This window comes from Danio rerio, chromosome 17 (assembly GCF_052040795.2).
Source record: "Danio rerio strain M-AB ecotype USA chromosome 17, GRCz13ab, whole genome shotgun sequence".
In the NCBI taxonomy this organism is placed as follows: domain Eukaryota; kingdom Metazoa; phylum Chordata; class Actinopteri; order Cypriniformes; family Danionidae; genus Danio; species Danio rerio.
In genome coordinates, this window is record NC_141037.1 from 33413218 (window position 1) to 33439022 (window position 25805).

Sequence of the window (25805 nt, forward strand, 5' to 3'; positions counted from 1 at the left end):
CAGGGTTAATGGTTGACATATATAGGGACACCTGCTGCACTGCTATCCACTGTGTCGGCATTAAGACCCGTGTCTGATTTTATTTAGTCTGATTTTGTGATTCAACTGGCAGTAGTTTGGCCTTTTTTGCTGGCCTTGGCCACTCCTCTCTCTGCTCACAGAGCTCCATGCCTATCATGTAGCATTTCTTTAAATTTAATTCTGAGGTAGACTTGAACTGAATAAGGATGATTTCATGACCCTTTAATATAGGTGGCTGTCACTTTAAGACAGCTGCACAGATCCCATGTATTGATCTATTCTCAGCTATTTATGTTCACTAGTGATTTAACCATCAACATTAACATGTCAAGACAGACATTTTGACATAATTTTGTTTTTATTTGACATTTAAAGGACAATAAAGTCAAACAACTGGAATATGATTGCAAAATACTCGTGAGAACTTATTTCTTAATATTTCTTTATCACAGTTTCACAAACTTTAAAAAGCCTTGTACCACAATACTGTATTGTGTATATGTAAGGTCATTTACGATTTGCAGTACATTATCTGAAGGCAGTTAGCACCAATGTGGGTCCTTTCCTTGTTTTCACTAGTTTGCAGTCTAAGCAAATTGGATCCAATGGGATTTGCATCCATCCAAAAATATTGGTATTTGATATTTGGTAGTATTATTAAGCTTGGTGTTTAAAGATAAATAAAAATACAGTCTCTCAAACTACATAATTACAAATGACATTGGATTATTTTTGATTCAGCCAAATAGAAATGTAAAGAATATTCAAAAGTAATAAAATATGTATTTTCACATCTCTGTGTGCAACAATCCATCAGAACCCACTTAGAACACCTTTGCAGCCGTATAGCATCACCCTGGCAACCACTCACCCAAGCACTGTCAGGCAGTTTTGCATAGCCATACACGCATTTGAGATGGAAAGCAAATTGGCAAATTGGCAAATTATTCATGGTCCACCGACTGGTAAAGCAGCATTTTTTAGCACACTCACCATCCATTAGATTTTGTGTATATATTCAGCTTCTTCTGGTCCAGTTTGCTGAACAGTGACAACAGCAAAACAACCTATTCATCACTCTTTTCATGCACTTCCACCTATTTTTGATTGTTAAAATATTGCCATTATATTGTTCCTCCATAATACAGGTGTTCTTGCATGTCAGTATTTGCCATTTAGTTTTAAGTTGTATCTTGTATCTGATGACTCAAAGGCCCTGTTTCGTCTCGCTGGCAGCCAGTGCTTCAGCCCCCATCTCCCATGTACTGGCAGCCTCATTAGAGAGATGAAGCCTTAGTGTAATGAGAGAGCATGAATGCAGGTCGCACTGTGTCAGCTGTGACTTCCACTGCTAAACAAAACACACACGCACAAACAAAAAGAAAAAAAAAAACAAGCTTTGACTGCCAGGATGTTGTGTGCTGAAGAAAAGACAAAACTAGGCCATCTGTGCTTGAGCTGCAATCACCGGCATTATATTATATTAACAGTAAATTCTCTCACCATCCCTCATTCTTTCTCCTCTCTCTTTCCCCCGCAGGAGTTATGGTCAGTAAGGAGGCAGGCCGCTGCACTCTGTCAAGCTCAGAGTCTGACTCGGAGTCTGGTGGTCCTTCGTTGGAGCGGAGCGGAGCAGACGCGGTGCGCAAGCGAAACAAAGCCCTGCAGGTGCGCTTTAAAGACATCTGCGAGGCGCAGAATGAGGTCGCCCACCGAGGTGCCAGGGACCGCTCTGTTTCCTGCAAGGTCATCCACCGGAGGTACATGACCATGCCTGCACGCCGCTCCATCCCAAATGTCACCAAGAGCACAGGTGTGCAAACTTCACCTGACTTGAAGAAGCGCTATCAGACTTTCCCCTTCGAGCGCAAGAAGGGAAACGTCATCAAACACACGGCTCTGGTTGAGAACCACCCAGATCAAAACAATGGCTTTCTGAGTGATGTGAAGGATGGGAAGCGGGGCGCAAGGTGTGACGGGCATGTGCAGCAAACCCGAGTATTGCTTCACACTACACCGCAGTGCAGCGATGCTAAGGACTTATGTGCAGGGCCGGACTGTTCGGATGGAAAACTCTGCCCTGATCTGTCAGATGCAGCTTTGGATCAGTCAGATGCCAATGTCCCAGGGAGTGGGGCCAAGCACAAGGGATTACCTAGTGAGAGCGAGGCAGGAGTAGGACAACAGCCCAACTGTGCCTCCTCGACCACACCGACTCAACCTCTGCCGGTCAGGGGTGACTGTTCAAAGATTTCCGGCCCTATTGCATGGACGTCTTTGACTCAAGTGGAGTGCCCGGAGAGTCCCTCAGGGAGCTGCGCTCGCAAAAAAGACACGGCGCAGCTGAATGGACTGCAGACACAGTCTCAGGCTTTGCCTCATTCAGCGAGCTGTGCTTCCCAAGCTCACATACGGGCCCACTGTCACAGTAGCCAAAACTCGGGCCCCACAGAGACCCAGCAGCAGGGCACGAGGGGGCAGCTGATTGCTCTCCCAGGGGTTGATGGGAACGTAAAAGCAAGGCTTCAAGCCATGGAGACTCTGATCAGCTCTAGTCAAGAAACCATCAAAGTGCTGCTGGGGGTCATTCAGGAACTGGAAAGAGGAGAAGCACAGCGAGAGGGGTGAGTCATCAGTTTTTATGTAACATTTTTACTATTCATCACTGTATTTTATGCAGCTTTGTGTTGCAGACTTGTTTTCTCAATGTGAACAAAGAATATGGCACTTGGTAATCATAAATGAGTAAACAATGTTAAATATCTACAAGAAATGTCTTATATTTGAGTTTGAAGGGTAGGTTTATGTTTAGGGGTGAGATTTAGATTCCGGGAGAAAGGTTTGGGTTGTGGTTATGGGTAATTCCAATGCACCAGTATGTATGATAATTTATTTTCCTTCGGATTAGTCTCTCAGAGGTCGCCACACCGGAATGATCGGCTATTTTTTCATAATGTAAAAATTTAATTACTTAAAAGAATGTGAGCAGTACCACATGTAAATGTTTACACTATACAGCAGTCACACTGTTTTAAAAGTGTAGTTGTGACTAGCATACACCAATGTGTACACCAACATTTTTATACAATAATGCCAACATCATAAATGTAAAAATATTTTAAGTATAATATTTTAGCATTAAAGATCAGACCTAAACAAGGTTAATTTAAATGTTAATTAAATATATGGTGGTGGATGATGATACCGAATTCAATTGTGATAAATAAATAAAAATAAAAACTCTAAAATTGATTGTTAACCAATGTGTTACTGATGTGCACCTCTAACTTAAATCAACTCAAGTTAAACCATTTGTGTTTGACATTTAGAAAGTCAGTGAAATTGAAAAATATGCAGCTCTTTTCATTATTATTTTGACATACAGTTAAAATCAGAATTATTAGCCCCCTTTGATTTTTTTGTCTTTTTTTAAATATTTCCTAAATGATGTTTAACAGAGCAAGGACATTTTTACAGGATGTCTATTAATATTTTTCTTATTTAAGGTCAAAATTATTAGCCCCTTAAATCTATATATTTTTTTATATATTTTTTATATATTTTTTATATTCGATTGTATTCGATAGTCTACAAAACAAACCATCATTATACAATAACTTGCCTAATTACCATAACCTGCCTAGTTAACCTAATTAACTAAGAAAAAATAAACGAGGGCGAATAATTCAGGGGGCTAATAATTCAGACTTTAACTGTGTAATACAAATAAAAAAATACACATTAAAAAAATAATTGAGTTGAATTGCATTTAATGCCAACATTAGCTGGAAAATGTATTTCCTTTAACGATCTGTATTAAAGTTTGCCTGTCTACTACACTTGATTGTATGTAAAAACACTTCCCATTAATGTTTTCTTTATCAAATGATCTTTAATTATGGCAATCCACAAATGCACTTCACAGATAATAAGTTATAAATAATACACTATGCAATATTGTTAGTGGCCTGGTGATGGTACCAAAATACAGTATAAATCATTTAAAGTATGATGTTGACACTTTTCACTTTCCAGTGTGAGCATTTATGTTTCTGAATAGCTTTAAATGCAGTTGTTTTTGGAAATGATCAAAACACAATGTACCTAGAGAAAACTCAAGCAGGTTTTCTCTAATTTAATGAATTCAATTAAATAAAGCTTTAAATGTAAATTAAACTGTCTCACCTATTTTCCAGAATGAACATGTTGAACACCCAGAACACTGACATTTGATCTGGGATTAATTAAATGTAACATCATTTAATTTAGGTATTGTTTCAGTTCACTGTAGTGTTGCTACAAGTTCATAGTAAAAGTTAGACATAAGAAAGTTCAGTTCACGTATGCTAATGTATGAAAAAATTACTTTCAGATGACACTTTAGTTGAGCATGAAGAATTTTCCTCCATTCTTGCTCTGCAGTTTTTAATACTTCAACAGGAAATGCATTGTCAAAAATTATTCCAAGCCATTTGAGTCAAATATTGTTAGCACGTTTTGTTACTGACAATCAACGTGCTCACATAAATCTCTAGCTCATTCCTTTGAGAAATGAAGCTGCTCTGTGTTATCTGCAGTAGCTAAATGGGGCAGGGCTTTGCTAAGTGTCATTTCATTGTTCTTATACATTGTTCAAAGCTTGAAGAATAATGTTTGTTTGTGCAAAGTGCTAAAGCTACTCCTCTGCTCCACTATACGTCATTTAGCAGACAAGGTCGACAAAACATTTCTAAAATGATCCGCCATACCTGATTCATGAATCACAGGCAGGCGTGAAGTCAGCAGGGAATATGTATTGAATTTCAACAGCTTGAATATTTTAATTTCACTGCATTTAGGTATGAACAGGCACCGTGAACAACATGCACATCTATTTATAACATCTGTTTAAGGCTTTTAAATGTACTTCAGCTCCATTTCCATCTCAGCATCCATTGTAAGTGCCAAAAATTTCTGGGTTATAGGCTGTGGTGACTGTTGAAATTGGAACCTGGGAAGCAAATGAGGTGAAAAGACGCTTCGGTGCCTTTTGAAAGCCACTTGCACAGCAACACAGGGACACTTGAATGTCAGATGTCATCCTGCATTCCCTAATACCTGATGCTCTGCAGGCACAGAGCCAGCCTCACTTTCTCCGTGCTTCCTCTGACGGGCCGCCCTGTGAGAGGAAAGAGCTCGATACAATCAGTGCTCCTCATGTTTAATAATGCCTCTCCATTAAGTGGACGTCTCTTCTGGTTGGGATGCGGGAAGCTTTAGAAGTGCCTGCCTCAGCTGTTGGCCGGACGGGACGTGACAGTTTATTTAGTAAGGTCGATAAGAGCAGGTTCTGGAGATATTAGCTGCTCTTAATCCCTGGTAGGCATCCAATAGGAACGTTAGGAGTTATATAGTTTTTATACATATGCACTACCTCTCAAACGCTATATATATATATATATATATATATATATATATATATATATATATATATATATATATATATATATTAGTGCTGTCAATCGATTAAAAAAATTATTAATGGCACCTACAGTATTTAAAAAAAATCGCATTTAAAATACTGAAACTTGTAATTTTGGCTATTAAAATGTAAAATTAATGTAAACGCAAGACAAAAAACTATTTAAATTCAAAATATAATTGTTATTAGAATTTTTGTTTAACTTGTAACACAGATTTCTTGATGTAAACAACATACCCACAATAAACCATCAAGATCCTGGCTTGACAGCCATATTTATTACAGAAATTAAAACACAGGCATGTTAATGACATTTGAATTTCAAAACCAATAAAAATGCCAATTTCAATGCCAATAAAAAAAAAATATTTCCATGTTGGATTCTAAGTGGACTGCAAAAAAAAAAGCCAAAATACAGGCATTACAGATTTGGAAAATGGAAAATTATAATAATAAACTATTGATTACAAACAGTTGCACTTATTGTAAAGTTTTATTGCTTTGAGTTGAGAACATTAAATATAAAGTAGAAACAATTTTGCTTAATCCTCCTTTACATTCATCCAGTTGCTAAGACTAGGAGTATCCCGCAAATGCAGAGACTGCCGGATGCCCGCAAATGAATGATAATCTCTCGCAAACCGGTTGTTAAATACATTGCACACCCCTCTCCACCCTGCGGAGGATTTTCTTTCTGTTCGCCTTGCGGTATCAACTTACAACAGAAGTCGAAAGTTAAAAATGAAACACTCGAAATTGCATGAAACTCTGGATAACCTGTGATGCAATTAATTGTTTTATACTGGAACTTGCCTTCAAAAAGTGCTTCCTTGGTCTTATCCACATTTATTGCATGTTGAACACACGTCCACCAAAACATTAAGTAAAAAAAAATCCTGCAACTGCGTTAATTGCATAAATTTTTTTTACACGTTAATTATTTAAAATTAATCGCATGCGTTAACGCACTAATTTTGACAGCGCTAATATATATATATATATATATATATATATATATATATATATATATATATATATATATATATATATATATATATATATATATATATATTATGGGTGGAGCCGAACCCGAATATGGTATTCGGAAAGGCACGAATAGCGTGTTTTTACGAATACTTATTTCGAATAAATACTTGAAAAATTATTTGTATTCGGGAGCAAGAAAAACATTATATCAAAAAGCAGCGTTTCCTCATGAGACCACAGTGCATGCCCGCGTGAGTGAGTGAGAGAGAGAGAGAGAGAGAGAGAGAGAGAGAGACACGCTCAGTCAGTAGTCGGAGGGCGAGGCGGAGGTAAAATGTGTCTGGCACAAGCTTCTCCACAGCAGCAGACAGAGAAAGCTCGGCTGAGCGAAAAAAAAACACTTCACTGCATCACTATTTTTGTTAAATAGATTTTTGTACCTTAATTGGGTTCCAGATGCAGTTTATAAACTTGTAGCGGAGTTTGATCGGGATTTTCAATTACGCTGCATTTTTGAAGTTTGCAATCGGGTGCTCTCTGTTTACGCAAAATTTAGCTCTGTTAGCGCGTTAATTTAGACAATAGACTGTTGACAGAGTAACGTTAACGTTCGTTTATAAAGGTTAAAACGATGCTTGTGCAGTTGTGTCGAATAGTATGCACTTATGGGAGTTATATGGTACGTCTACATTACTGTCTTTTGCAGACAGCAAGATATATGCTATAGGCTAGTTAACCTTAGCATAGCTTCCCGTCACTTTTTATTAACTTGAAACTCCTCAAATACATTTGGGCACCCGAATAGAAAAAGAGTGAGACTGCTTCTGAGCCATTTCTTGGTCCTCCACCTGTCAAAAAAAAAAAAAAAAAACTTAATGTTCTTTGTGGAAGAATTTTACAGTCAGTGGAGCTGCAGATAAAACAAACTGATACTGTATAATGTGTGCAAAAGTGAAATCAGCAGAGGCAGAGATATTAAACATCTGTCAACATCTTCTATGCATAATCATTCATTTCTTTTCGGCTAAATCCCTTTATCAATCTGGGGTTGCCACAGTGGAATGAACCACCAATTTATCCAGCATATGATTTACGCAGTGGCTGCCCTTCCAGCTGCTACCCAGCACTGGGAAACATCCATACACTCTCTTTCACACACATACAATAGGGACAATTCAGCTTACCCAATTCACCTGTATTGCATGTGTTTGGACTGTGGGGGAAACCGGAGCACCCGGAGGAAACCCACGCCAACATGGGGAGAACTCAGTCAGGGCTCGAACCAGCAACCTTCTTGCTGTGAGGCGACAGTGCTACTCACTGTGCCACCGCGCAACCTTCTATGTAATGTATTATCACATGCACTAAAAGCATCCTCTCCTGATACTGTCTGTGAACCCCCCACAAGCATCAATCCCCTCAATCAGCACAGCTATGTTCTGCTAAATCCTCCACAAGCACCAAACCATCAACACAGCCACATTATGCCCCAGCAAGTCAGTTTCAAACATAAAAACAAAAACAAACAAACAAACTTTTGATTTATGATGATAGCAGGGCTGTATCTTTTAGTATTATATAGAATACTTTTGTTCTGCCAGATCTCCCAGGCAGGGTTTTATTTAGATTTATTTAGTCAATATTAGTTTTTGGAATTCTGTCCATTGGAAAAAAGTTCTTTCAGAAGAAGAACAGTTTTTTTGAAGTATTATTTGTTTTTATTCTGTCTATTCAGTGTCCTTCAACAAGAACGGTGGTGGTGGGGTTCATAATATTCACAATGGTATTTTATTAGTTGTTGGTTTAACCATGGATGAGATAATGGCTTCTATGTTATTTTCTTTTCAATGACATTTCTTGTCACATGTTCAAAAACAACAACCAATATTGCATGTCTATAATTTATATAATGGGTATAATTAAACAATACTTTCACTATAATGTAAATTAGAAGTGTAATAGAAAAAATATATATTTTTACGCTATTTTGAATTTTAATCGAATACAAATACAAATACAAATACTTTTCCCACCTCAACAAATACAAATACAATTACAAATACCGGCTGCTCTGCACATCCCTAATATATATAGATGTGTGTATATATAAGATGTGTGTGATCTTTATTTTCATTAAAAAACCTTGAAAAATTATTTTATGAATGTTTCCACTAGAAAATTTAGCCGCACAACGGTTATTTACTAATATTCATTAGTTCCTTCGACGTAGTTCGCCACAGTGGAATGAACTGCTAACTGATCCAGCATATACTTTCAGTGGTGGAAAGAGTACTAAAAAATCATACTCAAGTAAAACTGCCATTACTTACCCAAAAATGTAGTGAAAGTAGAGTAAAATCATCTGTTGTAAATATTACATTAAAATATAAGTAAAGAGTAGCCCTTTTAAAAGGACTCGTGTATTGAGTATTATGTGAACTGCTGATGCGTTTATATTACATGTGTAAACGTAACATTCTGTAGTGGTTTTAGTGACCGTTTTAGGCCATGTTTTTTAGTCATCATATACAGTAAACATCCTTCATCTTCTCATCAGTGTCTTAACAGTCTCTGAGTTAGTGTGTGTAACGAATTTGGACTTCTTTTTTGATAATTTTAATGCTTCCAAACACTTTGCTGCATTTATAAAATGCCCATGTCTCAAGGTTGTTACTTTCTATGTGTGATTTGGTTAGCTTTGAATCACAGGACTTATTTTTCCCCTTTGTCAATCCCTATAGACAAGAATAAAATAGTGTATAAAGTCAATAGTATCTGGATGATTAAAAAAAAAAACATTGGATGCAGCCCAGATTGCACTGCACCAGGTCTGCATCCAGACCCCTCTCAATAAAGTAATGAATGCAGGTTGAAGAAAAATAAGAGAGTAAACTTACTGATACAACACAAAAAATGTACTTCAAGAGTTCATATCAGCTGATGATTGATTATAAAGCAAGTTTGGAATGCTGTCCCGGGAGAGAGCTCTGAGCTTATAAGATCCTTGAACGCGGGGCTCCCTCCCAATTGCAGGACGAGAGGGGAGTTTGAGCTCAGGTAAGTCTCGAACTCCCAACCCTTTGTTTAGAGCTGATGTCAGAACATAATTTGCTATGTAGAGACAGGGCTGTACATTAACACCCGCCAACCCGTCAAATGCGGGTAGATTTCAGCTTTGAGGTGTTAGAAAGACACCTCCACTAGCCACTTTGGCTGGTTGAAAATAATTTTTAATTGTGGTTTTCTTAAAAGCAAGGTTCGACTATAAGAATGACCCAATATGCGTGCAAATGTGATCTTAGAATGGAGAAACAGCACGACTACCAAAAAAAATTGCATTCGCTCAAGCAGAAGAAATGTGCGTAATAAACGGGTGCAAATTGGATCATTCTTAAAATCCCTGAGACTCATTTATAAACAGACTTTTAGTAATATTAAACTGACTTTTCTAGCTCTTTAGGTACTTCACATAGTTCTGGATAATTTCAAATGAAAATACACCTTGAAACTATCCTAGCCCAGAGATCCACTGCAAACTGACACTGGAGAAAAGTTCTTGAAGATGGCAACAGTTGCTAAGGAAGGATTGGTCTGCAACATTTTTAGACTGCTCAGCAAGAGGTCAATTATGGTCTAGTTCTAAATGATAGCCACTTTATGTCCACCGTATCATTCCCCGTTTAGTATGGTAGACATCTTGTCAGTTGGTTGCATTTGGGTTTATCTCACCTTAAAAATTCCTTGAAATGAGTCAAATTGGCCACTCAGAGCAGGTCTAAAACCACCAGTCTCAGCACTTAAGGTCCTCCAGGCATTGCTTTGGGCAGGTAATGGCCCTTAAGCCAAACTCACTGTCTAAAGAATACTGGACTTCGTTCTAATCCTGAGCCAGAAGTGAGAGAAGCGGGTGCGTTTTCAGAGCACGAACCCATACTCAAACAGCCTCAATTAGCAGCGCCTCATCAGGCAGCTCTTTCATCTTCCGACGGAGAAAGTGCGTCTGTTTTTTTTTTTTTTGTGTGTGTGTATGTGTAGCTCCACAATGAGTGTGGGGACTATTATTAGAGGCTGGACCTCAGCGCCTGCACTCCCACATTCTAGGTGTCATCAGAGCAGCTCAGCACAGAAGCGATGAGTGGCTCAGTGTGGGCATATGAAAGCCCAACCGGTCTCCCTAGGTTAAACCAGTCAGAGCCAAGGTTTTGATGTTCCTCTCTGTCTGAGAGCAGCGCTTTTAGTGCAAACAAAGCGTCTGCATGCTGCTGACAGCCAGGGTGGGCAGAGCTTAAAATGCCAAGCACTCGGGAGCCCTGGCATGGATGTCTCTGGAACGCCGGGGTAGAGACTTCAGGTGTTACGCCAGCTTTTAATGCTGATAGAGTCATGCCGTGCTTGTAAATTATCCAGTTAAGGAGGTTTTCAGAGTTGAAAATACTACAAGAGGACACTCTATTATCTGTGCACTGAGTCCAGTAGGATTAAGGGCAATTTTGTGTGCTTTTCCCAGTCAGTTCAAGTTTTTTTTCATGTTTTTTTTGGCGTAGTGGGTAGCACGTTTGCCTCACAGCAAGAAGGTCGCTGTGTCGCTGGTTCGATCCTCGGCTCAGTTGGCGTTTCTGTGTGGAGTTTGCATGTTCTCCCTGCGTTCGCATGAATACTCAGTACACTAGGTCAGTGGTTCAGAACCTTTTGTTTTTTTGCCCGAGACCTCTTTTTCCCCTAGAAAATATTCCATCCACATTTCATCATATTATTGCTCATATAAGTTTGCAGTAAGGATGACAATAAATGTTGTTTTCAAACCAATGGTGTGTTTATTTCTATATATAGATATGTTTATACACAAATAATAGCCTTATGTAAAATATAAAAGCAAACCCTCAGTTGGCCATTTGTAACTGAATAATGTAAGCCTTTGGCCTTCAAATTGGCCCTATTTGAAATTCAGTAACAAAAATATCAGTATTCATCATCACACTGGTGTATAAGGGAAAATATAATATAGGCTATTACAATTTAATACTTTCATGTTATTTGTTATGCTTTATCAATCAGTGTAGGGCTGTGCAATTTGGGAAATTATGTAATTGCAATTTTTCTTTTTGACAAATAATGCGATTTGAGTTACGATTTAATATAAAGCTTAAAGCTGGTTTTAATTTAATTCAAGCTTCAGCTCAAGAATCTGTAAGCCTTAGGCAACAATTCTGTGACAGCTCTTAAAAATTACCAGTTTTTTTCCGTGTCTGTGACTTTGAAACCAAAATATTTCCACATCGAAAATGCTGGTTTTCTTTGATATTACTGTAATTCGTCTATTAATGCTTCTGAAGCAGCAGATGCCATCTGTTTGTTTGAGAGCATAGTTTAGTTGCGCAATTCTGAATGGGCAGAACAAAAGTGTGCTTATTCAACTGGCCCTGGTCAGACATGATTTTGGTATGATTTCCTTGATGCAGGGTGTCGTGGGGAGTCGTAAACGACAAATGGAGGTCGTGATGCCATTTCATTAATTTATTCATTCATTCATTTTCTTGTCGGCTTAGTCCCTTTATTAATCTGGGGTCACTACAGCGGAATGAACTGCCAATTATCCAGCATGTTTTTACGCATCGGATGCCCTTCCAGCCGCAACCCACCTCTGGGAAACATTCACACACACACTCATACACTATAGAAAATTTAGCCTACCCAATTCACCTGTACGACATGTCTTTGGACTGTGGGGGAAACAGGACCACCCGGAGGAAACCCATGCGAATGCAGTGAGAACATGCAAACTCCACACAGAAACACCAACTGAGCCGAGGCTCGAACCAGCGACTCAGCGACCTTCTTGCTGTGAGGCGACAGCACTTACTGCGCACATGCCATTTCTTCTAGTGTAATGTGGCATAGTTTACGACAATCAATACGATGTCTGTGATGCCTCGCACAAAGTCTAGAATGCTTTTTTTTAAGCATAGTGGACTGGTTTTGAAGCACTTCACCTTATATTCGTTCATTCATTCATTCATTCATTCATTCATTTTCAACCTCTTTTCAGGGGCTGGGTCGCAGAGGCTGCAGTCTTAGAAGAGAACGCCAGACTTCCCTCTCCCCAGACACTTTCTTCAGCTGAGAGGCTAGCTGAGCGACATAGTCCCTCCAGCGTGTCCTGGGTCTTCCCTTAGGGTCTATCTAATTAGGCGTCCAGGAGGCATCCGAAACAGATGCCTGAGCCACCTCAGCTGACTTCTCTCGATGTGGAGGAGCAGCGGCTTTACTCCGAGCTCCTCCAGGGTGAAAGAGCTCCTCACCCTATCTATAAGGGTGCGCCCTGCCCTGAAGCTCATGACCATAGGTAAGAGTAGAACGTAGATTGACCGGTAAATCGAGAGCTTTGCCTTACGGCTCAGCTCCTTCTTTACCACAATGGACCAAAATATCAACAGCATTACTGCTGCCACTGCACCAATCCACCTGACAATCTTACGTTCCATTCTTCCCTTACTCCTGAACAAAACCCCAAGGTACTTGAACTCCTCAACCTGGGGTAAAGACTTTCCTCCAACCTGGAGATATTATCAGATTATCAGATATTATTTGTTGTTCTTGTTTACATATAACAGTTGAAGTCAGAATTATTAGCCCCCCTTTGACTTTTTTCTTCTTTTTAAAATATTTACCAAATGTTGTAAAACAGAGCAAGGACCTTTTACAGTATGTCTGATAATATTTACTCTTCTGGAGAAAGTCTTATTTGTTTTATTTCGGCTAGAATAAAAGCAGTTTTAAATGTTTTAATCATCATTTTAAGGTCAAAATTATTAGCCCCTTTTGCTATATTTTTTTCGAAAGTCTACAGAACAAACCATCGTTATACAATAACTTGCCTAATTACCCCAACCTGCCTAGTTAACCTAATTAACCTAGTTAAGCCTTTAAATGTCACTTTAAGCTGTATAGAAGTGTCTTGAAAAATATCTAGTCAAATATTATTTACTGTCATTATGGCAAAGATAAAAAAATCAGTTATTAGATTAGTTTAGAAATGTGTTGAAAAAAATCTGCTCTCCGTTTAACAGAAAATGGGGAAAAAATAAACAGGAGGGCTAATAATTCAGGGGGCTAATAATTCTGACTTCAACTGTACATCCACATTTTATATTGCAGCCTCTTGCGATAACTAATCGCAACGTTTCAAATTGCAATTGCGTTTCGATTAGCCCTCAATCAGTGTGGGGATTGCTGCTGGCAGTGAGCAATAATTTTGTCTATATGTGGAGAGATACTTAACAGGGCAAGATGCATTTCATTCTTTAAGTCGCGCACAAAGCTGATCCCTCACATCTTCTGACATTGTTGCGATGCAACATTTGACCATATTAATTGATAATGGTATCTTGGCCAGTTGTTTTGATTCATCCTCTCCAAATAATTCCTTGACAATCTCTTTTGCGCATGGCAAAATCAAAGTTTCTGCAATTGTATGCCCTTTATTTGGTTTGATGATTTTTTTTTTCAGCAACTGTGTTTGATATTTTTTTACATTTTCTTGTCAGTAGTTGTGACGTCCCTCATCTTATTTTGGGTGTGTGTCAATTCTTTTGTCTTGAGCTCAAAAAATGCTCTGGGCTTGTCACGGTATTGGGGATGAGTCGTCTGCAAATGTCTTGTTAATTTGGACGGCCTCATGCATTCGTTAGCAAGAACTTTGGCACAGATAATGCACTGTGGCTGGGTGAAGGACTCTGCTTCTAGAAAATGGAATAAAACATTAGGTAGTTCAGGTAACTATCTTGGTATTTCCTGTGTTTCGTGTTTCCAGTATTGCTGGCATTGCGATCTGAAATGTTTGGAGCTTCCTCACCTGCTGAAGGCTAATAAGTGAGACTCGGTTTTCGTGGAGGACGAATTACAAATTTGAACAGTTTTTGGTCAGCCAGGGGATAAAATTAACTAAGACAACATGATTGTTTTTCCTAATTGTCCACTACAAAAAAAGTAAATATGATGTGACCTCCCACAAAGCTCACTGAGGCCCTGTTGTGGGCCGCGACCCGCCCTGTTGGGAACCACTGCACTATGTAACATTTTACAATAATGATCAAAACACAAACAAACTACGTAATACATTTATTACATTGTTTATTTATCCTCGTTAATGTTAATTAATGTTATTTAAGTGAAAAATGTTAACATCATGACTTTGGATTTCATTAATGCAATAGTTAATGTTGAACTATGATTAATAAATGCTTTACAAGATTATTTGGAACCAGATTACAAGGGGTTAAAATTACATTTGAAGGATGATAGCATTGCTATTTATTTAAACATAGGTTTTGACGGTGTATTCGTAAAATGGTTTGACCTTAGCATTCTTTGCTATACTGCTTGTAGTGACAGTTCAAAAATGAGAAGGAAAAACACTTCTTGTTTGCATGCCTGTAACCCAAGTAGGATTAAAGATATACTGTATTAATATACTTCTATATTTTGATTTATTAATAATTTTTTTGGAAATCTTGATTTTTAATGTCTTATCTGGTTTAATTCCAGAAAAGCGTGATCTTAATGGAGCAGGTTTATACTACACATTTAACTCCCTGTAGCTTCAGATCCTGAAATGCACAAATTTCCTTCCTCCAAACATGCTTAAAACTGATTCAAATATAGAGTCTCATAGCCAGTCTATTGAGAGCACGTTAATGTGCCTCAGCATGGCCATTTCAGGGTATTTTTGGCACTCTGACAGGTTTATGCAATTGTTTTGATAGAGGGAAGCAAGCTATATTTCTAGCTTTAACATTATTTATTTTTAACGGTGGCCCACACTTGGAGTTCGACCAATGAAATTGGGGATAAGGAACTGAATAAGATCTTAAAATATGTGACTGAACCAGAAATGACCTTAAAAAAGAAGTGTCTAAAAGGAAAGTTTAATAAACAGAAGCTAATATACTATTGATGTATCTGTAATGCCTCTTTAATAACAAACCTTGAAAAGAATACTTTAGTATTTACTCAGAGAGATATGCTCTGTTTTGATAAAGGGAAACCAGACACTATCCTAGTTTCAACATAATTTGTTCTTTCACTTTAAACAAAAATAACATATGTTGCCAAAATTTGAAAAACATGTTTCTTTCAATTTGTGTGTTGAGACTTGGCAAGTTTGGCTAATTAAAACAAGGTGCAGTTAGTTTGTTAGTGTGGTTAATTTGAATACGCTTAAACACTGCTGCCTGACTCTTGGCGTGCAGCAAACAAGCATAGATTGCTGAAAAGATGGATCTTGGTCTGCTTCTGGTTCACTTTGACTGAAAATGAATGCAACAGACTAAAGGCATCACATCATAAAACAATTTAGCTTTGTTTTTGAAGTCTTTAGGTTAAGAGTTAAACATGAAAGTGTTAACTTTACCAGGACCTAACATACAAATTTTTTTCCAAATTCTTGGTCTTTTTTGGTCAAGACCAAGAGAACGGAATTACAAATGTTAACCCTTTTGTACTGTTGGGAATGTTTTTATCCACTCTGAAGTGATTTTGTGTTTTAATTTGGCCATAACATTTTCTGTGTTTTAGCTGGCAGAATAGTTTTTGGTAACATATTATTTTGACACATATTTAGATTTTTTTATTTTTTATAAAGCCTAACAATACACAAATTTCCTATCCTTTTATTATGTTAGGGATGATAAGATCCACTAAATTAAACTGCTGTAAAAATGCATCAGATATATATTTTTTTTCTGTTAATCAACCTCACTCTCAATCAAAGCTACTAATTTGCTAAGAAAATTTACAAGATTTTAACTCTTTAATGGGCAAATTCATAAATGATGTCACTGATTTGGTGAAAAAAACACACACACACACATAATAACAAATTTTGAATCTAAAAAGTAATTGTGGGCTAAATTTTTCAAAAAGTTTTTTTTTGTTTTGTTTTACCTTTTATCAATGTCTTGGCCATGTGGAAAAAATGCCTTTGATGGGTTGTTTTTGATTGACTTTTATTTATTTTTCTCCCTAATTTCAAATTTGTAATTTTTATAGTTGATCATCAGTTGGCACCATTAGGCATGGGCTGGTATAAGATTCTGAGGGATAACCTTGGATAAAAATATCACTTTCATGTATTGTGATTACTGCTCTAAAATATATTTTTTTTAAACGTCTGGGTAAAAAACTAAAACGAACACAACATACTTTATTTTGAGAAACATTTAAAATATTTTGGAGCAGTAAACATGCTAAATAATGAAAATAAATCATTGACTGCTGATTTCTTCATTCAAAAACAGATTTCTTTGCAATTTAAAACAGCACCTTTGGATATCTTTTCTGCTGAAGATTCTGTTGTCCTAAAAATTAAACAATAAAAAAAGAAAATAAATAAAACATCTTACACTTACCCTAGGAATGGTATAGTAGAACATTATGGCGGTTTTAAAACCTTGACTTTTCCAAACTGTGGTATACCTTAAAAATGGTTATCATCCCATGCCTAGGCATAATTAATCATTAAAAAAGCTTAGTTTTTGTATTTTCTATGGAGTATAACAGCAAATTAAAGTGTATGTATGCGTGTCTGAGTGTGTGAAAGTGACCTTTGCGCACCTACATTGATGTGTCTGAGAAAATCAAAATATGCATCTCAGCTCTCAGAAATAAATGGAGTAAAAAAACAAAGACTGTGTATTTATGCACCAAAAAATGTGGTTATAATGGAAGTCAATGGGGAAAAACAGCCACCAAGAGTAAATTAGGGAGAAAAGATGAAAATCTAACAATGCATCAAAGCCAACGTTGTTACTATTCATTCACATGTCTAAGACTGTGATAAAAGATAAAACAATCCAGTCCACAACTACTTTTTACTTTGAAAATACAACAAGTAGAGTGTTTTTTTTTTTTACCAAATCAATGACATTATTTGTGAACTTGGTAATTAAAGAGGTAAAATCCTGTAACTCTCTAAACAATTTAGTATCGGAAAAAGGCTGATTAACAGATTTATACAAAGACATTTGAAAAAAAAATGAATGGATGCAGTTTTACAGCAGTTTAATTCAGTGGATGTCATAACAAAATGGTAGTCAATTTCAACAATGCACAAAGTTTAAGGCACCTTAATTTACTATTTGAGCCATACTGAGATCCCAACTCAAATCGTTAATTAAATTTAACAAAAGTAAAATATAATGTACACATAACATATTTAAATATTTTTATGGAGACATTTGCAAGATCTCAGGAAAAAAATAAATGAAGATTTTGTGTTGCTTTGCTAAATTTATTGATGTCTTAAATTAGCAACAATATATCATTTTCTTCCCCAAGTATACTTTAACACATTTTGTTCCACTCACCGAGTTCATTTCACCATTATATTAAATGATAGCAGCTTATTAATGCAGTGCTTTCCAAGGACAGAGTCACTGGGTGATGTATCCAAATGGAGATCCAGCCGCCTGAACTGCTTTTTAATCATTACCACGACTGGCTCATTAGTGTGTCAATGACTACCACAGTCTATCCAGACGGCAACAGATTGTCAGTGTCTGGATGGCAATGGGATTTCGCAAGGCATGATCTGCTGGTTTGAAGGCATTTAGATTCTTTTGCACTTACTTCATTTCCAAGCATTGACAATACATGAAAATGCAATTAAGGATCAGCCAGTGATGCTTATTAGGCACACCAAAATACTCTGAACACCTTAGCAACTACCTAGCAACATCTAGGCATATGAAAAAAGTTTTAAATGGACGATCATGAGGGAAAAAATTGTAAAAAATTTTAATGATTCAGCAATACTTGTTTTTGGACAAGAAATGCATATTTATTAACAATTGATCATATGACATTGTTTGACTACTTTTGTAGGAAGCATGAATGCAATTGGATTAAACAGCACACACTATGTAATGTTAAAAGAAAAAAAATCATGGTAATGATTAAAAGAAATACAACTGAGAAGATCGTTAGTGTTTCCCAGAGATGGGTTGCGGCTGGAAGGGCATCCACTGCGTAAAAACTGCTGGATAAGTTGGCGGTTCGTTCCTCTGTGGCGACCCCGGATTAATAAAGGGACTAAGCTGACAAGAAAATGAATGAATGAAGATCGTTAGTGCGCATCTTCCCTCCAATCAGCATATTTTCCTTTCATGTTGCTCCAGCAATGATACCAGTATTGTTAAAGACTCCACCCATCTCTTCCACAGTCTCTTTCAGCTCTTGCTACATAAAGGATAGTATTGTTTTTTAAGAATGATTGGCTAGACTACTTAACAGTTTCTGTTAGAACTCAACATTCCAATCACCTTATCTCCTTCTGATATATTATCTACTACAGTCCCAGCTCCCAAAATCAGGATCCCCTCCCCTCTCCTCCCCACTAAAACACAACCCATAAATACCTCAAAACATTATGCAATTTTAAGTAAAGTGAGTGGGCTTGACAAACCTCCTGCAGAAAACACAGACTTTTATCTCTCTATACACCAGACACTTTCATAAAATCTCTACATACTATCTCCAGGAAAACATTGTGCATTTCTGAGTGTGCTTCACACAGATGAGTGGGCCTAACTACTTGTTGAAACACTCTTCCCTCTATATGCACTACACAGTTTTCTTTAACTCAGTCTTACAATGACTCAATAAGTTAAACATTGTTTATTTGTGAATGTATCAAAAAATTGTGTACACTATAGTTTCTGTTTTGGGTAAAATAATCACACAGTCTGTTACTTATGTACAATATACTGTAAGTTTAAACATTGCTCTTACATCCAGTGTTGTGTTTATATTTATCATTATGTTTATTAATTTAGCACTGTGGTCCTGCGAGTTCCACTTTATGTCAACAGATGTAGTGGAATAGTCCCACACGGAAAGAACCAATATAAACATATATGTTTTAATATAGGTTTTGATATAGGTTTTGAATATATGCAACATATATAAAATTTGCTTTTTTCCTATATATATATATATATATATATATATATATATATATATATATATATATATATATATATATATATATATATATATATATATATATATATATACACAGCAAATTCATCGGTGTTGAAGCATTTCAGAGTAAAGTGTTGACGTTAAAGAGTTAGATTTTGATAAATGAATATAATAAGAGTTAGAATTGATTTTATTCAGTGCGAAATCAAGGAGTTATCTTTTCTACACTTGGTGGTGTTATTTCCAACATCCGGGAATTCATGCAGCCCCAGTCACTGAAGAATTTTCCAGACGCCATTTTCCATCTGAGGTTTAGAACAGCAACTGGTGAGTCAAACTACCTAAATGTTGGTATTTTACTGACTTTCTCTAAGGAAATACAGTTGTAAACATATTGTTAAGTTAATAACTTCAGAATGGAGTGACAATTTTAAACTTCTGCGGTTCATTCATGGTCGTTTGTGTATCTAGCTTAACTGCATTACTATTCACTTCTTTTCAAGAATGTTTTATATATGCTCACGCATACATAATGCATAAAAACATCAAATGTACATGTTCAACACATTTCTGTCACGCTTAATGCCATTTTGTGCGTTGTTACCCATCTGTAAAATAAAATCGACACTTCTCCTTTAATTCAAAGCAAACTAGCGAGGGATTCACCGGAGCAGCCTAACCTACTCTGCCCGGATGCTAACGGCAACACAGGACGGTTTCCATAAACTCAGGAAAGTTTCTAAAACATATCTGGTGAGTAAATGAACATATGCTTACTTGTAAAAGGCTTCCTGACTAAAACATATGATTGTTTGTTATTCGTGTACGTTAATTTGGTTGTTTTAAACACCGCGGCCCTTTTAAACTGGTTCATTCGTGGCCGTCCATATACCGTTAGTCCATAGACTCGCGTGATAACGTACGCTTGAATTATATTAAGCGTTGACAACCATTAAAGTCGGAATGTTAACATTAATGTCTTTAAATGACCGCGTTTGCACTTTCTCAGACTTTTAAGGTTACAGAAGTCTCCCGGAAGTTGTGGGACTAACGTTAACGTTATCCCGCAAATGCACAGAGACTCCCAGATGCCCAAGTAGATGCCCGCAAATGAATGATAATCTCCCGGAAATCGCGCGTCTCCCGCCTGGTCATTAAACACTTTGCACACCCCTCTCCACCGCATCCCTCCCAGCTCTTCAGGTACGTCGCGCGCAAGTCACCCCCACCGCTCTTTAACGTTAGGTACGTCGCGCGCAACTCAGCATTGTTCTTTAGGTACTCATTTCTCCCGCTACCTCCCGCAAATCAACTCTATCCCCCGAAAATTACTTTTCCCAACTCGGGATGTCTGACGTTAAGTTAGGCTATTTCTGTAGTCAGGAAGATCTTAGTCAAGCTTTTTCTCCCGCATGATATTGTGCTTAAAACTATAGGCTAAACTTAGCATGTACTGTACACAACATTTCCTTTTTATTAAAGACAATTTAGTGCGTTGTAAACAGCCACCTGTCTGTAAAATTAATCAACTGATTCATATTTGAGCAGCCTAATGATGATACAGGTTTGATTTGTAGATTTATTATCAATAATCAACATCTGAATCAAAAGATATCTGAAAAAGTGTGAGGCATACTTTGTGATGTTCATCTCTCCTTTTTATCTGAAGGTTATGCATATGTGTTAGATACTAATTTTTTGTTGTTTTTTTAACAGCCACAGTTCTCTATACAATAACACAAGACCCTGTGACGGTGGCTGATTAGAGACGGATGGTGTATTTCCAGAGTTGGTGAAATGACCAAGCACACCTTCTTGGTCATATGTGGTGATAATAATGAAGGTATGTTTGATAAAGTTCTGTATTTGTTTCACAATAAGCTGAGAGGGTATTAGAGCATTAAAGAATAATGAATGACATGAAGGTGATAAGTTTTGTATTGTGGGTGAACTGTTACTTAAATAATGTTTTGCTCTTTACTTTGCACTTTTCCTCTTCTGCTTATCCTAATATTTTAGGTTATATTTGGACCTGAAACATCTGCTAGACTCCAGTAAAGGTGGCCTCAATACTGGACCTGAAAGGGCCTAACAAGTTGAATCTGGTAAAGAAGCACGCACACGCACGCACGCACGCACGCACACGCTTACAGAAAACTGTTGTTTATGAAGTTTATGAATATTTTTTACACTGTGGCCAATATTTTGGGGAAGTCAGCATCACTAAATGATATAAAAGATTTTAAGCTCCTCTAAATTTTGCTCCAAGTGTTGTGTTAAATTCAGGATTCTGGACAGACAGCTGCCTGTTTGTCCAGTTCTAGTCATAGTGGTTAACCTAATTGTTTTTGGAGATGCAACAGTGATGTGTGTGTTTTTTCTACTTTTCCATAACCTGTCACCTCAACCAGCTGGGAGAGTCAAGTTGTGGATCATCATGAAGATTTTCAAAAGGTGAGTTTAGATTTCTTGAATGTTTTATTTACTTTAAATGTTCTTTTAAATATATCATAGAATTTGATTGCAATTTGTTTTCAAACATTTTTCTTAGTCATGCTGGAGTCTTGAAGAGTTCTTAGATGAGCATCACCCTATATCCGTGCATCAGGAACCAGCAGACGAGCGATCAGCAGCTACTACTTCGTCATGGATAAAAAGGTCATCCTGTGGCTGGGAAGCACTTCATTCACAGGACATGCTTGATGAGATTTCCTAGCTCCAGTTTGTTTTCACACAAGTTTACAGCATTTATACCTTCATTTAAACTGCTCTGTTTGATATGGAGGACCAAGGAAACACCAGAAGTGAAAGATTTGCAAGCCAAGTTGTTTAAAATGTAATTTCAGAAGAAAACTATGAGTTCAGAAGTAAACTATGAGTGACGATACTGTATATTGAACTTTCAAATTGCTCTGATAACACATCAAGTTTGGACTAAAGGACTGAAACAGCCTTTTTGAGCACTGGTCATACACAGTAAATTTGAAATCCGGAAATTAACACCAATAGAGTTAATTTCAACACTTTAAAAGTGTATATATGGGAACCACCCGCAAAGTGTTAATTCAACACTTTCAAAAGTGTTGCCTCTTTAACACCAAAACAGTGTCAAATTATTAACACTATAAGAGTGAAGTATTAACACCAATGCAGATAATAACAACAACACTGCTACAGTGTTGCCTCTTTTAACACCAACACAGTGTCAAAATATTAACACTATAAGAGTGAAGTATTAACACCAACGCAGATAACAACAACACTGCTACAGAGCTAGGAGGAACTTTGTTGCAAACTCTGACAGAGTTAAAATCCTACACTGTTCAGGAGTGAACACTGTTCAAAAAAATAAATAATAAAAAAATCACAATCTATTCAAGCTTATAGGAATCAAATATTACATTACTTAAATGTTGACAGTACTATTTAAGAAATGTTACTTTTTTATGGATAACTATATTAAGGCTTCTAAATTTTTTTATTTAAAAATAATAAATTCACTGTGAAGAAAACACATCTTACTACATTACTCTTTCAAAATTTTATTCCAACATGGAACACCAAGCCACCAATAAAATCACTTTACAAGTAACAGTCCAAAACAATATAAAATGAACTGTCATTGCCATATGTCATTTGCAAATCAAATGGCTTGTAGTAAAACAATTGTTCTGTTTTTTTGAGAACAAGGCTGTGCTCTTGTGCAAAAACCCTGAAAGCATGGAGATGTTCAACAAACTCTGATTCCATACATGAGACCAAAAAATAAACTCCATCCTTGATCAAAATTTGAACAATCTTTCCAAAGACTGGTACATCCTCAACCAAATCTAAGCAAACAACAAGATTTTTTCGATACTCCGTACCATGACACTTTACCCAAGGAGTGATAGTTACTTCACTAGAGAGATCAATGTTGAGTTGCTTTGAAATAAAATCACACTTTTCAAGATCAGACAACAACTCATTTGAAACAGGACCAGATTCAATACCCCTCGATGTACAGGATTCCCAGTAATAGGCTATTGCCAGCTGGTGTTTTTTTGCAAGCGATTTGGTGAGGTTTTTGAAGTTTTTTAAATTTTTCTTAAAAAACCTGTGTTTTGCTTCGTACCTCATCGTCCATACATGAATCAATGGGCCAATTTGCCTGATGCATTCAGGGTAGTGAATCATAAGGTGATGCTTCGGAATCAGATTTCTAGAAGGATACAAGTCTTTGAACAACCGATGGTGCTCCACTATCAGATGCTTCAAAAATATGATCATTCCTTCAGAAATGCAATGAGAAACGTTCGAGGTTACTAAAGTAACCCTTCGTTCCCCGAGGAGGGGAACGGAAGCACTATAAGTGGATTTGATTTGTAAAATCCACGCATTGGGAGGTTCGGTTCAGAAGCTACTCGTCTGAAAGAGTATTGAACGGGCCAATTAAGAATGAATTGGCAGCGCAAGCCTGCGCAGGTGAGCGGCATAAGCAATCAACTGAGTATATAAGCTCACCTGGCGCCAGCAGACGCTATCCTTTTTAAGCTGAAGAGACTTTCAACAGCTAAGGGACAGTCATTATGGCGACGGAGTATAGTGCTTCCGTTCCCCTCCTCGGGGAACGAAGGGTTACTTTAGTAACCTCGAACGTTCCCCTTCGGGGGGAACTTCAGCACTATAAGTGGATTTGATTTGTAAAATCCACGCATTGGGAGCCCATTGAAAGCGCCATAATGACTGCACCTTACCAACACCCCCGATGAGGAGATAGTCAAGCAAGCGTGACGCACCCGCATCATGGGGGGCGCGGTCCTCCAACGTGTCCCTGGCCCTAATTTATCCTACTTCAACAGAAGTTTTACGGATTTAGATATATGTTTTGGGAAGTCGTGAGCATCTAGATAATTCTAGGAAATACGACAGTACGTTGGGAAGCGTGCAATCCCGATAGGGAGGACGCTGCGGAGGCCATCCGTTACCCGAGGGGGGATAGATGGCAGAATTTACATATGGACTAGCCCTAAAAAGGGGGAGTACGCATAGCAAAAGAGTGGTTAGCGGGGAGGGAAGACACGGGTCCGCCCAGGGGGGGGGACTTAACCGTGGCGGAATAAGCATATGGGATCGCCTAGTGGGGATCACGCATAGCAGGCACCTTTACCCAAAACGCGGGCTGACCAGCGGGCAGACCTACAACGTAGTGGGCCAGCAAGTGACTCCTCCGCTGAGTCAGTGCTGGGGGCCACGGAGGAATCTGCAGGGCTCACCTGACGGGGAACTTTACTGACAGATAAAAAGGCGCACGTATCTCCGTGTTAGGGAAAATGGCGCAGCAAGCGTGTTTCAACACCCTACCGAATTGTTTCCTCAATCACCAAGGGTTACCTAATACCCTTGAGGAAACCGGCTCCACTCGCAGATTGTAAAACCTTGCAAATGTGTTGGGTGTCACCCAGCCCGCAGCTCTACAGAAGTCTGTTAGAGGGGCGCCGCGTGCGCGCGCTCGAGAGGATGCGAAACTCCGAGTGGAGTGCGCACGCGCTCTCGGGGGACGCGGCTCATCTCGGCTCTGATAGTGAAAGAAAGGCATCCACAATCTAGTGGGAACTTATTTCGGTACGGCACTTCCCTGCTGCCGACCGTTATAACAGATGAAGAGCTGCTCAGATGATCTAAACTCTGAGTGCGGTCCAGATAATACGCAAAACGCGAACTGGACAATAAAGAAGGGCTGGGTCTGCCTCCTCCGAGGGCAGCGCTTGCAGGCTCACTACCTCGTATTAAAACGGAGTGGTAGGAACCTTGGGCACATATCGCGGGCGGGGTCTCATACGTGAGAGAAGCCAGCCCAATTACAGGCACGAGTCACTGACCGAAAAATGCCTCCGGGTCCCCGACCCTCTAATCGATATCAACGCGACCAGCAGAGCTGTCTTCAGGGACAGAAAATACTGAGTCGAGGATCGAAGGGATCTGACGCGGCTTGTGTAGCGAGGGCGAGATCCTAAGAGGGCATGAGAGGGGGCGGGGTGGATTAATTCGCTTAACGCCCCTGAGGAACCGGATGATGAGGTTATGCGTTCCCACGGTGCTGCCAGCCACCGCGTTATGAGAGCGGAGATGGCAGCCACGTAACCTTGAGTGTGGAGGGCGACAGCCTGCTCTCCAACTTCTCTCGGCGTAAAGAAAGCACAACGCTGATCTGGCAAATTACGGGGGTCTTCTCAGCGAGAGACACACCATTCAGTGAATAGACTCCACGTCAGGGCATAGGCGCGCTCGGGGAGGGGGCTCTAGCCCGAGTGACGGTATTAGCCACCACAATCGGAGGTTACCTAAGTCTTCCTCGCGTCTACAATCTCTTCAAAGA

At 38.3% G+C, this 25805-nt stretch overlaps 2 protein-coding genes across 6 annotated transcripts in view; both read left to right on the forward strand.

The window, feature by feature from the left end:
• LOC147839992 (uncharacterized) overlaps positions 1–25805 on the forward strand; it is a 782854-nt gene that overhangs the window by 654535 nt on the left and 102514 nt on the right. The window lies entirely within an intron of this gene.
• Positions 1–25805, forward strand: part of insyn2ab (inhibitory synaptic factor 2Ab) — a 207493-nt gene that overhangs the window by 124047 nt on the left and 57641 nt on the right. For 3 of the 5 annotated variants that reach the window (XM_087290738.1, XM_087290736.1, XM_087290737.1), the window contains one exon: positions 1562–2645. In XM_087290738.1, the coding sequence (XP_087146864.1) occupies positions 1567–2645 (1079 nt within the window). In that variant the 5' untranslated portion in view covers positions 1562–1566. Of the gene's footprint in view, positions 1–1561; positions 3406–3711; positions 3746–12515; positions 12813–25805 lie in introns of those variants that run through there. The other 2 variants (XM_087290739.1, XM_087290740.1) reach the window with 2 other exon arrangements.